The 15683-nt window shown below is 35.7% G+C and overlaps 1 protein-coding gene across 4 annotated transcripts in view; it reads right to left on the bottom strand.

The window, feature by feature from the left end:
* Window positions 1–15683, bottom strand: part of LOC110463820 — a 70993-nt gene that overhangs the window by 18133 nt on the left and 37177 nt on the right. For all 4 annotated transcript variants that reach the window (XM_021518700.1, XM_021518702.1, XM_021518701.1 and 1 more), the window contains exon 5: window positions 2029–2083. In XM_021518700.1, the coding sequence (XP_021374375.1) occupies window positions 2029–2083 (55 nt within the window). The remainder of the gene's footprint in view (window positions 1–2028; window positions 2084–15683) is intronic.

Here is a 15683-nt window from a genome sequence, read left to right as displayed (position 1 = left end):
AAATTATGGTCGGATAATGGCGGTTATCGAACTTGTCCGAGGTTTCATGGTAATTAACCTTGTTGTGAAGTTTGAAGTTAATCCGTTAATAATTACTCGAGATATCGCGCGGACATCGTTCGCCCGCGTGCCCGCCCGCTCACGTGATAACATAATACGTCCCCGTCTTCGACGGGCGTATAAAAATTAAAAGAGTATGTTTCTGATTCACTATCTTCAGCTAAACTTGCATTGAACTAGATCTGACAGGAATACACCTTATACATTTTATAAGATGTTGCTGATCCATGGTAGTGAATTTTAGCTGGAATGTCCTTGAGCTTGTGAATTCAGTTGAATGAGCAACAGGGCAGGACAGCTCTTCATCAGGCAGCTTGTGTATCATTTCCAAGGCTACCCAATGATGAGCTGCCAACACAGCCGCCATCTTCCTTCTCCATCACAAAAACTGATGATGTCATCACATACTTACATCACTTTGCATCACAAAAACTGATGATGTCATCACATGTTTATTTTTTTATCTCAATCATGTAGACTTATATTGAAACATTTCCATCAAATCATCGACCACCCAGATATAAATATGGCAAGATGTTTGAAGGCAATCAACCTGTTTTTATCTAACATCATGAAAGTTTCAATAACATCATATAAATTCATTTATATCTTTATAAGCAGTGATTTGTTCACGAATCTCTCACCAACATGTAAATACAGCACATTCCATGTGTTAATGTTATGTTTGATCCTGCGATTGCATGTTCCATTAGGGTTATGAAATAACTTCTTTTCTGCACAAACCCACAGGCCAAATAAATCTATACTTGTTACACAGGTAAAAGAATGACAACAAAACAGAACGTTGTCTTTCAAGCATATATTGAGTAAATATATAAAAGCAGTTAAAGCGAAAACTTATAAGAATTCCTATATAGTTATGTAATGTACAGCTGACAGCAGTTAGGCCTATGACACGGTCAATATTTTTGCAGATTTTCCTTCTTCCTGGTATGAATTTACGTTTCTTTCTTCTTCTTCAAATATACACAGCTAAACTTATCAACAGTAACAGCTACAGGCGCATGAATGTACAAACATAATGTACATTATTTTAGCCTATCTGTTCAAATTATTTTTTAACAAAGTGAGCAGGATCGAGTGCCCATTTGTTTTCTGTCTTCAGCTTGAATGTATATATGCATTCTCTTTACGACTCCAGGAAACAAGTTTTTTGTACACCAAACACTGTTTAATGCATGTTCTCCCACACCTGTGACAAGGTGGGATGATGGAAACCTCAGACAATATGGGACAAAATTCAGGAGGCCCTTAACTACAGTAGTACTGTACAAGTTATTATAGTTTTTGCATGGTCTCAAATTGCTATTTGGGGAAACAGCTCATCATCAGGATGTATTTTTGGCAAATTTCAGGTCTTGTTGCCTTTGAACGACATACAACATTATATTACTGGATTGACAGGATTGATGTTATTGATATTTTTTTGCAGAAAGAAATTGTAACTTCCAAAGCTGTGAAAACACAAAACCCCACAAAACAGAAACTTTACAGAAGTTGATACAGGCATCAGGTGCTCATCAAATTTGAAATGTTATAAACAACACAAAAAACTCAACGATACTGTCTAATATATGGCATTCAATTAAACTTGCAGAAATACACTTGTCATGACAATAAATATACTTAGTTTTTGTAGACATACAAATATATTGCTTCAATTACAAATACACCTCAGGATTTTACTACAAATTGGGATGGGTTTTTATACCTAAAATTGGTAAATAAATGCTAATTCTGCCTTTTGGTTTTCAGGTTTTGCACTGGATATTAGCTTTAAATCTGAGGTCCTATGTTATATAATCAATGTGATTGAAAATCAAATATATCCAAGCAATCCTTTTACATTCCTATGCTTCAACAAGATTTTGGGATGGCTTCAACACAAACTGGCCCAGATAGGCTTATCACTGGTAGCCTGGTATAATAAGGTGTTTAACAACATACCTTCGATCTGTCGCAGTGGTTCAAAATGAGGATACAGGTGTAACGTGGCATTTCCCTGTAAACATAAGGAAAGAATTGGAAGAAAACATCATTCTTGTATTGCTCTTTATTTTCTACAAAAAATATATAAAAATATAGATGTTTTCAGAATAACTATATGAAGTTTTTTCATTTTTTTTTATTATATGGCATATAATTAGCTGAACAGCAGTACACGATACTATGTCAGGTGGGTATATTTCTAAGGAAACATTATAATCTGACTCCATTATTCACCTTAAACTTCAGGATCAAACAAAATATATCAAGAGTAACAACTTCTTTTCTGATTCAGAACAGTAGTGTTAAAACTTCTACAGAACTGTCATGTTTATGTAAACTACTTCCAGAAACTTAAGTTGTTATTTCCTTGAATAGCCGTCAAGCTGGGTTATCAGGAAAAGTATAAAGTACATGTCCTAAGTTGCATCACTAAAAGATACACAATCATTATTTAAACAAGCACAGTAATGTACCATACACTTTAGTAAATCCATAATTAGATATCCTACTTCTAAACAAGAATTACCATAAATATCTGAACAAATAGTATTACCGTAAATATGTCAAAAAATCTCGCGCAACATACCCAGACAGTTAATAACATAATTACCTCGAGCCTTGTCTAGACACAGTGATTAAATGTTTGTTTGTTTGTAACCAGCCCTTGACTAGAGGTGGCAAAGTCGTGGTCACTACATGTATATATATATATAATAAAAAGGATTAAATGTCCATGTGAAGGAAGTAAATATAGAAAAAATAAGATTAACGACCGACTAAAAAACTTGCTTGAACAATTTTGTGACATCACAATTACACAATGAATATGTTGCAATGCAACCATGTACATATGATTACTCAACCCTTGTGACTGTAGACAATGATTCTGTCATTGTGTAATCCAGCCTTGTGACTATAGACAATGCACAGCAATATGTAACCCAGCCTTGTGACTGTAGACAATGTACACGTCAATGTGCAACCCAGCCTTGTGACTAAAGACAATAATTATGTCATTGTGTAATCCAGCCTTGTGACTGTAGACATTTACATGTTTTGTGACTCAGCCTTGTGACTGTAAACATTTACATGTTGTGTGACCCAGCCTTGTGACTGTAAACATTTACATGTTGTGTGACCCAGCCTTGTGACTGTAGACAATGTACATGCTGTTTTTGTGACCCATGCAGCCTTGTGACTAGACAATGATAAAGTCGCTGTGTGACCCAGCCTTGTGACAATGATAATGGTGTTGTGTGACCCAGCCCTTGTGACTAATGTTGTGTGACCCACACCCTTGTGACTAATGTTGTTGTGTGACCCAGCCCTTGTGACTAATGTTGTTGTGTGACCCAGCCCTTGTGAATAATGTTGTGTGCCCCCGTCCTTGTGACTAATGTTGTTGTGTGCCCCAGCCCTTGTGACTAATGTTGTTGTGTGACCCAGTCCTTGTGACTAATGTTGTTGTGTGACCCGCCCTTGTGACTAATGTTGTTGTGTGATTCAGTCATTGTGACTAATGTCGTTGTGTGACCAATGTTGTTGTGTGACCCAGCCCTTGTGACTAATGTTGTGTGACCCACACCCTTGTGACTAATGTTGTTGTGCGATTCAGTCATTGTGACTAATGTCGTTGTTTGACCAATGTTGTTGTGTGACCCATTCCTTGTGACTAATGTCGTTGTGTGACTAATGTTGTTGTGTGACCCAACCCTTGTGACTAATGTTGTTGTGCGATTCAGTCATTGTGACTAATGTCGGTGTGTGACCAATGTTGTTGTGTGTCCCAGTCATTGTGACTAATGTTGTTGTGTGACGCAGTCCATGGACTAATGTTGTTGTGGGATCCAACACTTGTGACTAATGTTGTTGTGTGACCAATGTTGTTGTGTGACCCAGTCCATGGACTAATGTTGTTGTGTGATCCAACACTTGTGACTAATGTTGTTGTGTGATCCAGCCCTTGTAACTAATGTTGTTGTGTGACCAGACCTTGTGACTAATGTTGTTGTGTGATCCAGCCCGTGTGACTAAAGACAATGCCCATGTGCTGGTATACCCTGGCACTTGTAATGCTAGACAATGTACAAAAGCCCCAACCCCTATGATTTCACCAGATATGAAGATAATGTACCAATATAATGTTATGAATGTCTAGAGTAAGCCAGCTGGCGTGCCAAGTCCACTAAGACATTCCACTAATCCTCAAATATGCAGGTGACGTGGGCATTCCTTCAGTCTCTTTCAGCGTTTGCCAGCAAAGCATACAACACTTTCTTCACCAGATAACAACACACAACCATGGTTAAAAATTTCAATTTTTTACGACCAGTGAAATTGTTCAGGTAAATATGTGGGCTACATAGCATGATTCATTCAGTATTCAAGCCAAGTCTCAAGTTGTTTTTATGGAACAGTGAAAACTTAAAACAGTACACAATTTTGCTAGTTTTTCATTTCCTATACTTTATCTTGATCAACTTCAACCAACTCCATATACAATTTAGTTATCAATACGTCATTTTGTGCAACACAAAAAATTATTTTACAAGACATACAACAAAAAGATTTGGACACAAGCAAATGGCTATATAGGATTTCTTTTTGTCGAAATTTTGCCTTTGTTTTCTTAAGCTTGATCACATAGACTTTCAATTCAGTCCTAAGTAATGGTGATAGATATCAGCCATGATACTGTTCAATATACAATTATCCTCCAGTGTACTTTCCTCCCTATTAATTAGCCATATAACTATATTGTATTATTGAGGTCAACAACCTGATGATCGAGTTTCCATAAACTCTTGTATTCCCTAGTCTACCCTACAGATCCAAGTCTCGTAAACTCTTGCATTTTCCAGCCTTTCAAACCTCCTAGTGGATAATGAACCAATACCATAAAAGGTCAACAACTCTAAGTTATAATTAACATAATAGCAGTTTGTTTCCTTGATAAATAATACATCCACTTTATTATCATGTACCAGACAAGGGTCAGAGTGAAATTCTGTAAATTGCTGCTCGACTGTTTGTCAGTGAAGCAGGAAATGTTTGTATCACATCCTGGTGCTGTATTGCACGAAGAATTTCTATGGAAGGGTGTGACAATTAAGAGAGGATGAGATCTGTGTTATGTGCTGTGTTGAGATAGAAATCATTATATTACTATATCATATCATGCTGTGTCAAGATAAATCTTTGTCATTTTATGGTGCTGTGTTGAGATATGAATCTTAATCACTACATATATATACATGGTGTTGTATTGGGAGAATCCTATCACTATATGGTGCTGTGTCGAGATAGAAATCTCAATCATAATTTACATGGTGCTTTATATATTATAGAAATATTAATCGCTATATACATGGTGTTGTATTGGGAGAATCTTATCTTATCATTATATGGTGCTGTGTTGAATCACTTATACATGATTTTGTATTGGGATAATCTCATCTCTATATGGTGCTGTGTTGAAAGAAAGAAACACAGGCTGAATGGATGGGGTCTGTATTGTACTGTGAAGATTCTGTATCAGTAATAAACATTGCTTTACGTTGAAAACGCCATGGGGAGAGCAGTGTTCCAAGAAGACTGCAATAAGTCATTAATGAAACACTGCAGCTAACTACTACAATACACAGTTAGCCATCAAGATAAACATCTGATTTCAATACAATATAGACATTTTTACAGACAGTTTTGATAAGTATACACAATGCTGTTGTGATACAATGATGCCTATTTTCTGGGTCTGTGTGGTGCTGTGTAACACTTACAGAAATAGCCCACATTTTTGGCCTGAATAGCCATAAATACACCATCACAGGCATAGCTGTGTAATGTGGTCAAGGTCGGGGCTGTCTCTACTGTTACCGTAAATATCCTAACATTAAATCTGAGGACTTCTGTTAATTTGAATGCCACAGAACAAGTAGGAAATGGAGCAGATATCTATCATTCCAATGAAGATAATAGTATATCGTTATTTCCAGGCAGTAGAATTTTCCATTACACATACTACAGAGTAGGATATATGTCTAGCTTTGATGTGCTGAATTATTAGATATGAATAGAAATGTTGAGTGTGTAGACTTTAGCAATTCACCTTAATGTACAATTGGAAAAAATTATACTGCCACATAAATAGCACTGTAGTTATCTCTACATAACAAAATCTCACTAATGCAAATATTATGCCCTGCAGGCCAACACATAAGCTCTCACTCATTGTAGTTGGTGGGCTTATTAAAGGACAATGAAATAGCATTTGCTGGCATTTCTACTGAGCTGCAATAAGCATGGGAACTCTAGCTTATGACAATTAAGACATGGGCTTATTGCCATATAAATACAGGGAGGAGGTTGGGGCCGATTTGCTCTGAGGTGCCCCCTCATTTAAAAGCATATCAATATGGACCTTTTACAGGCTTCATTACAAGGCCAAGTATATGACATAAAAAAGGTCACCTTCTAATAGTTGACCTTTGACCAGAGTGCAAAATGTCAATATCAACATTTGGTAAAGAAGCAAGTTTGTCAACGACCAGGCACTAATATAATAAACTAGAAAATGTCTATAAGACATAAATGCCCCCGCTCATGGATGGGACAGGACGGGACAGACATGGGCAAAACTATATGCCCCCCCCCCCCCCCAATTTTATGGCGGGGGCATAACAATAGAAAAACACAACCTAAATTGACGTGTTAGTTTTCATTACTACAACAGAGACGAAAACTTCCATTCTCAACCATAGACCAGCAATCTACAATATCAAAAGGACCCCAAGACCATTACATCTCTATATCATAAAATAAAACAAAACCCTGCAAGGTTAGATTTAACATATCACACACAAAATGTATTGTAGAGTTCATCAAGTGCGGTAAGCCTTGTTCTGTTTCTTTTATTAATCATTATAAACTGGCTGGGATCTTAGATGGATGCATGATATTGCAACACAACCATCGTCATAGAATGGACCTTGTGTTGTTAGTCACCATCCAAATCTTCCTTCGTGTATCCTATATGTATCTTAATCAGCTTATGAAGGTTGATGCAGTACAGGTCAGGGGACTGTTGCTTTGGGCTGTATAACCACACTGAACATTACAAACAACAGGATGTGTATCGACATGATGTCATGTGATAACATATTGGTACAAAAACAAGGTGTACCTACTGTCTAGGGTGTTATCTTGCACATGGCCAGCTGGTAAGAGGCCTCTGGGGCTTGTACAGTCACCCAAAGAGCTTGAGGCATGAATTTGGTTCTCTCCGTGAAGTTTGTTGTCTTTTTTTTATGTCACAGGCCATTACATTGACAAACGATAAAGTCTATAGAAATTTTATTTCATCTGTGAATTTATTTTTAAGAGTATAAATAATGCAGATATATTTTTTTGGGACAAATTATTTATAAATAGACTCAACATACAATTGATACAATGGCAAAATATCCTATGCAGTGACATTGCGGTACTTCAACTTCTTTAGATGTTCTGCTAGTGATGATGAAAAAGCATGCAGATGTTGAGGGCTGGGCGTGGCAGCAATGTCTCAGATAACAGGTAGTACAGCCCTTCACTGCCAAAACAATGTGTTTTAACCACTCTATCCATTGGTTTTTCACATCGTGGAATGGGAATCATGTCTGCATTGCTGAAGCATGTGATTTACAACAACACTGTCTATACAATACTGATCATTGTACTACATTGTATGATATACTGAACATTGTACTACATTGTATGATATACTGATCATTGTACTACATTGTATGATATACTGAGCATTGTACTACATTGTATGATATACTGAGCATTGTACTACATTGTATGATATACTGATCATTGTACTACATTGTATGATATACTGATCATTGTACTACATTGTATGATATACTGATCATTGTACTACATTGTATGATATACTGATCATTGTACTACATTGTATGATATACTGATCATTGTACTACATTGTATGATATACTGATCATTGTACTACATTGTATGATATACTGATCATTGTACTACATTGTATGATATACTGATCATTGTACTACATTGTATGATATACTGATCATTGTACTACATTGTATGATATACTGATCATTGTACTACATTGTATGATATACTGATCATTGTACTACATTGTATGATATACTGATCATTGTACTACATTGTATGATATACTGATCATTGTACTACATTGTATGATATACTGATCATTGTACTACATTGTATGATATACTGATCATTGTACTACATTGTATGATATACTGATCATTGTACTACATTGTATGATATACTGATCATTGTACTACATTGTATGATATACTGATCATTGTACTACATTGTATGATATACTGATCATTGTACTACATTGTATGATATACTGATCATTGTACTACATTGTATGATATACTGATCATTGTACTACATTGTATGATATACTGATCATTGTACTACATTGTATGATATACTGATCATTGTACTACATTGTATGATATACTGATCATTGTACTACATTGTATGATATACTGATCATTGTACTACATTGTATGATATACTGATCATTGTACTACATTGTATGATATACTGATCATTGTACTACATTGTATGATATACTGATCATTGTACTACATTGTATGATATACTGATCATTGTACTACATTGTATGATATACTGATCATTGTACTACATTGTATGATATACTGATCATTGTACTACATTGTATGATATACTGATCATTGTACTACATTGTATGATATACTGATCATTGTACTACATTGTATGATATACTGATCATTGTACTACATTGTATGATATACTGATCATTGTACTACATTGTATGATATACTGATCATTGTACTACATTGTATGATATACTGATCATTGTACTACATTGTATGATAAACTGATCATTGTACTACATTGTATGATATACTGATCATTGTACTACAGTGTACAATATTATAATTTAAAAAATATGGGGAGTGGCTCAGATCCAACATCATTGCAAAGAGTTCAACGAAGTTCTGTGTTACCCAGCAGACTGATTCTAATTTCATTATAATTTAAGATAACACAGCTTTTGATTGGTCTATCAAATAATTTGTGACTGTACAATCGATATATGCCATCCGCAAAATTTTCATTTGCATATGAAGCCGAATTATGACTGTTAATAACATCAATGACTGTGACAAGTCATGAAGCTGATTATTTTTGACGTCACAAACCCTAGCTTTGAGAACACTGTCCTAAGTAAGACTGTTCTATAATTCACCACAGTACTGATGCCTCTGTTGCCGACATCACTAGTAAACCCTGTAAATAAAGACCATACTGTTTCAGCAGGTGACATTTCTATAATGCCAGTGATCATACACACAAGATAAAAGGCGAGCCATTTTCTGCTGATGTTTTGTCTGGCCACTATTGATTTTAGGATTTATGCCTACATAACGCTAAAATTCTTTCGGTACGTCTATAATCGTACACATGTGTAATCTTTAAAGTCCAAATATTTATTTAATTAAGGGTGCAAATATTCATTTTTTACACTATGTTATATGTAATCAACAATATATACTATAATGACTATCCATTTATTATCATAAATGCTTTATTAGTGCTGCAGCCACTAAACCAATGCTTTATTAGTGCAGCCACTAAACCAATGTTTTATTAGTGCTGCAGCCACTAAACCAATGCTAAATTAGTGCAGCCACTAAACTAATGCTAAATTAGTGCTGCAGCCACAAAACCAATGCTTTATTAGTGCTGCAGCCACTAAACCAATGCTTTATTAGTGCAGCCACTAAACCATGTTTTATTAGTGCTGCAACCACTAAACCAATGCTTTATTAGTGTTGCAGCCACTAAACCAATGCTTTATTAGTGCAGCCACTAAACCAATGCTCTTTGCGTTAGATGAAGTGCTATGACTAAAACTAACTTTCCATTGTAAACTGAAATATCAATTACAGATGTATATCACTAAAGTAAACCTTACCTCTCCTTAGCACTCCCGATATTCTTGTAGCAATATTAATGATCAATGATTTTTATGAGTTGGATTTTAAATGTGGTGCAGTGCACTTCCGACAGCATGCTGCACCTCAAAGCAACGATGATGTATGCCATATGTTGTTTGATGTCGAAGGGGCAAGACCCAAAATATTCAGTGCACCGTAAACTATACATGTGTTCAAATACAAGTATACGGTAAATATTCCCCAAGAAAAGATTCTTTTCCACAAAAATTATCATAACATTTATGTGAAAATAATTAAGAAAAAAAATGCTTAAATCCTGTTCCTTTCAAGATACTCTTCTGAACAAACCTGACTTGAAAGAGGTTAACCTGTGCCTTTTGTTTTTCAAGGTAAGAAGTATATTTTTCTCTACTTATCATATAGTATCATGGCTAGGTAACGATAGTTCACTGTACATGCACATTGTTGCCATTAGTGTTAAACAACTTGGAATAATTTGATGCAATAATTTGAGGCCAATTATTTTCTACAAATCCCGAAAGTTCACTTTGTTTTCTTGAGGTAAAGTTGCCGTACAATCGTTGTCGTCTCAAGTACATGATTGATGAACGACAGCAGACAGGTACTTTTAGTATGGCTCCTATTTATTGATTAAGAATTCATGTCCAAGTGCAGGCAAAACACTACCAGGAAAGCACCACAGTTTTTCATATATGCAGTTAACTCTTCTTCGATTCATTTTGGACCCAACATGTAGTGGCACTGGTCCACGATACTGTCGTTCGGCCAGGTAGCTCGGCTGGACAGGGTCACAGTAAAATGCTTCAAGGTCAGGGTTCAAATCTTTGTCTGGCCCTGTTGCATTTTTCACTTCAGAACACTGCTGTTGATTTTTATATAGTATTTTTTATATTTTCATGAAGGTCTCCAAAGTATGTTTTTCTTTTCAGAAATCATTTGTCAGTCGTGGCTGTTTCCAATGTGGAGTGACATTTTTCGGCAATGATATGGGAATCGTGAAGGCATCAACTACACTCCGTCACGTTAAAACACCTGCTCAAAACACTTCCCCAGTTATCATACATTTGGAGTTTTTTTTTATTATCTTCATGCAATTGAACAGAACAAAAAAAGAATCTTACAAGAATTGTGTTCTTGCTTAATGAATGAGGAAGAATCCAAATATCAGTCACTAGAATTTCATAGATCTGGTTCCCATAGTCACTATGGCAAATAAAGGAGTGAAGAACAAAGTTTTCACATTTTACATTAATATGTTAAACTGTATACAGGGAAACTAAAAAAAGTTATTTCACATTTACCGCAGACACACATATTGACAAGGTTGGATTTCACATTTACAGCAGACACACATACTCAAGGTTGGTAATATAAGTGCATCAACAGTTCAATGGCGTGCACACAGCTACCTGTCGTTAGGTGGCTCTGTGATAGGGCGTGATTACATCACACAATTACTTCACTGATGTAGGTCTCCGGCTCTCAAGTAGCAGACACTTACAAAACCACCACAATCATCTTTGTTACACCGTCTGCATCCAAACCTGTCCCAGCTGTTCTAATGGTAGATGATGGATGGTAGATAGTTTTCCACTCATTAGATGAATTACATGTATTACTTTTACCCACATAATGAAACAACTGATCCTATCCAAGCTTCACATTGATTGTTTTAATGGTATATATATATGAATCCATTACATATTTTTCATGGCTCAAATTTTAGCAGAGTTCTGCAATCTGGGTGCTGAAATATGGGAGTTCAAAATGTTTTTGGTGTCCTCCAAAACCTAAACTTTGATATGTCCTTTTCCTTATCTCAAATGACGGGGGAGGCAAAAGGGGATATACATGTATTCCCACCCTTTTTATCCACATCAAACATTCACCACACTTTTGTGATCTTTTGAATAATCTTTTATATTAAGTCTATCAATTCTAATAATTTATAATCAAAACTTGTGAGTCAGTCATTTTCATTCAATAAAAGGGATTGGCAACTAATTGTACACATAGAGAAAGACCTTGGTGAATTGACATTGCTTAAAACATTGATGAATCTGATTGTTCCTAACAAGAACGGGGGGACAAGAAAGGATTTAATTAATACATGAACCCTATTACAGCGTTTCAACAGCACTTGTTCAGTTCATTATAACCAGCCGATTCTAACATGTATAGGTTTACACCGGCGTCTCCGCTACAATAAGTAGCATTATGTATGCATCACATACACATTGCCTCTGCTTTAGAGTACATCCATTTTAAGAATTTCTCCCTTGGTAGGGATCTATAACACAGACAAACGTTTTAAAACCTCTGTGGTCTATACAAGGATTTATGTCTGAAACCTTTACAAGTGTCTTGTGACCTAGACTATACAATGAAAATACATGAAATTCCATCTGAAAGGAGAGATAATGTTCATACTAGACTGGCAGTATATATATTGACCTTCATGTCTGACAGTATCTTACCTGTTACCAGCCCGTCTCGGTCCCAGCCCAGTGATACATCCTGAGAGCACACAATTACTGTAATCCTCACAGATCAGATCTCCAAAATAATCATCCACTAAATATGTTAAAGACATCGTCCGTGTATTGATATTACAAGCACAAAATTATAATTTCCAGACGATTCTCAGATTGGCATACACCATACAAAAAAAACAATATTCAGGCACAGAATAGAAACTATTAGTCATTTATCACACAACACTAATTACACGTTCATAAATTTAGAACAAATATTCTAATTTCCTGGTTATTAATTTACACAGCAATGATTTCTATGAATGAAGTCGTAACCAGACCATCCCTGGTGATGTAATCTTCATAAACCATAGGACACCAAATATGTAATTCTCTTTTTTGAATACATATGTCGGCAGTACTACTCTTGAGTAGTGTCTAGCCTAGAGAAATTATAATCCCAATACATTATAGTCGTGGAGTGGTATACAAGTCTAGGCCCTAGCTACCAGCATGGTAGGAGTGTGATGTCATGGTTCCGGCCTTGTATTGTAGTACGATCCCTAGTCTGGTGTCTCTGGTCGGCTAGTGTCTCATAGTGGGACTGGCCACATACAAGTTGGGTTAATTAGCCCTGTACTACAGGCTCAATACACTAAGTACAGGCTAGTAACGATGGCTGTATGTACAGGTCATCAGACAGGTCAAACGGTCAACCACAGGGGTCAACAGAGGTCACAGGGTTGACTAGGCATGGCTTTCTATACTGCAGACAAGGTGGGATGGCAGCTGTCCAATTTATACAATTTCTTGCTGACTTGCAAGAAAAGGTTTTATATAACAGTGAGAAAATATACCAGTAAGAGTTATCCCTCTTGTGGTGTATATATTACACTCTACCGGGATTATATCTCTGGCTTAATTACTACCACTTATAACGACTCAAGATTAAATTGAAGGTGGACGGTCGAGGTGTTAAACACATATTTAAAGTGCATATCTAAGTATTTGAGAAAATTCAAATAGAAACGTTGAGTTTTTGATCAGATACTTTGTAAATGTTTCACATATTTAATGACCTTTACTAAAACCTCGAACACAGACAGTAAATTCCATGTAGAAAGACTACCAATATGGGGAAAAGGGAAATCTCAATCACAAATAGTTGATTGGTGAATCAAGGGTTAATGATAAACGGGTGCTTAATGTGGCAAATACAGTCATATGATTATTAGATAAATTTTAAATGCTGCACATGCACAACAAGCCTTAAACAATTTCTGGTATCAACTCTCTGCGCTCATGCTTATCTCGCCCGCAGGATGGTGTACATCGGTTATAGTACTGGCAGCAAAGACTATACTGCTGACTGACTAGACAGCTCGCCTCTCCTACATATTGATTGATACAACCAGACATTTTCCGTTCTTGAAATCATTTCGTAAAGCTGATGGTTTCTTGGATGTCTGCTTATAATTTCAGAACATAAAACACCACTTGATGCAAAGTTGTCAATCCATACAAGTAGCTTACTTAAAATATTCAAATAAAAAAAAAGATTCTGGTTCATATATTTCACAAAATGAGTCGCTCTACATAATTTTATCTAGATAGTTACATTTTAAATAGCCAAGTCACACAATTTTTTTTATTTTTTTTATACTAAATTGCTTTAGAAGTCATTAAATATAATGGCCTGCGATTTCAATATATATCGGTTGAAGAATTTCATTTTATCGCCACAAACAAGCCCATTGTTGCTGTCATTTTTTAAAATGTCTTTTTCAGTTATCGTGACCAAGACTGATCACTTCCTGATTATGATCGAGACGAAGAATTGGATCATTTTCTGATTATTATCGTGACCAGGACTTATCCTTTTTTTTATTGATTATGGTTTTTTTCTCGTTTGTAATTTCCCGCAAGTCTTGTAATTCTTTGCTAACGACTGAATCATCCCATTACTGTTCTAAACAATTGGTATCATCATCATCAATCACAATTTTTTTCATTCTTATTCAATTCTTTTTAGGAAGATATTTTTTGTTCCGTTTTTTTATTATCTGAACAAAAAAGTACTGATGTGCAAAAGTTACACCCAGTATTTACGTAAACATATCGTACGACAGTATCACATTTTGTTTTTGATTTCCTGACTTTCTAACTTTCCATTCTGTAGTGTTAACCCGAGATTATAAACGAGTATTTCAGTAATATTCTGTCAGTTAATTTCCAACACATTGTATACATTATACAGACCAACTAAGATACTGCAGCAGATCTATTACAAAAGTCCCTTCCATTCACCAGTCATTTCTAACTAGAAATGTGCCTGTAGACATGGATGCCTCACTCCAACATAGAACTAAAGCAAGGTCACAGAGATCAATGTCAAAGGTCAAGCTAAAAATACATATACATATATCCCGCACCATGTTTTATTCATAAAAGCATGCGACATTTTGTGCTAAGTACTGCAGCATTTAGTCCATAAATGACCTACACACATAAACGTAACTGGTAAGATGTAAGCATTTATGTATGGAATGCATACACGGAAGGAAAAACACTATTTGCCTGGCACCACTTCCTGGTGGGGCATAACAAATTCTACATTTCTACTGAATTTATTTTCACTTTAAAATTGATGAAATATTAATGAGTCTGGATTTTTTTATTTTAGTAATATTCTGGCATTTTAGCTAAAAAGAAATCTTCAGGATGAGTTTCAATGAATTCAAACGGAATGGAAACAAGTTCAAGATCATTTGATTACGTTACCATGAATTTATTAGAATTTTACGTAAAACATGTGTTCTCTGATAATCGCTTTTAAAGATGTTTTCTCCGACAATCGTCAAGTATAGTTTCCAAGTCATGTGACAATACCATGACCTTGTGACATGTCTGTCTGGTTCTGACTTCAAGTGGGTGATATTACATAAAGTACTACGCAAAATAAACTTAACAAAGGGTGCATGATAAAATACTGTATTCCACATTACGAGCAACCTGGTGTTTTGTATGGTAACCTCGGTCGACAGGATCCATGCCCCAGCTATAGGAAATGCATCACAATGTAAGAAGGCTAGAATTTTCTCATATTGATTTA

The sequence above is a fragment of the Mizuhopecten yessoensis genome, unplaced genomic scaffold, assembly GCF_002113885.1.
Source record: "Mizuhopecten yessoensis strain PY_sf001 unplaced genomic scaffold, ASM211388v2 scaffold10933, whole genome shotgun sequence".
Classification (NCBI taxonomy): domain Eukaryota; kingdom Metazoa; phylum Mollusca; class Bivalvia; order Pectinida; family Pectinidae; genus Mizuhopecten; species Mizuhopecten yessoensis.
Note: the sequence above shows the minus strand (reverse complement) of the source record. Positions and strands in the feature narration are given on the sequence as shown.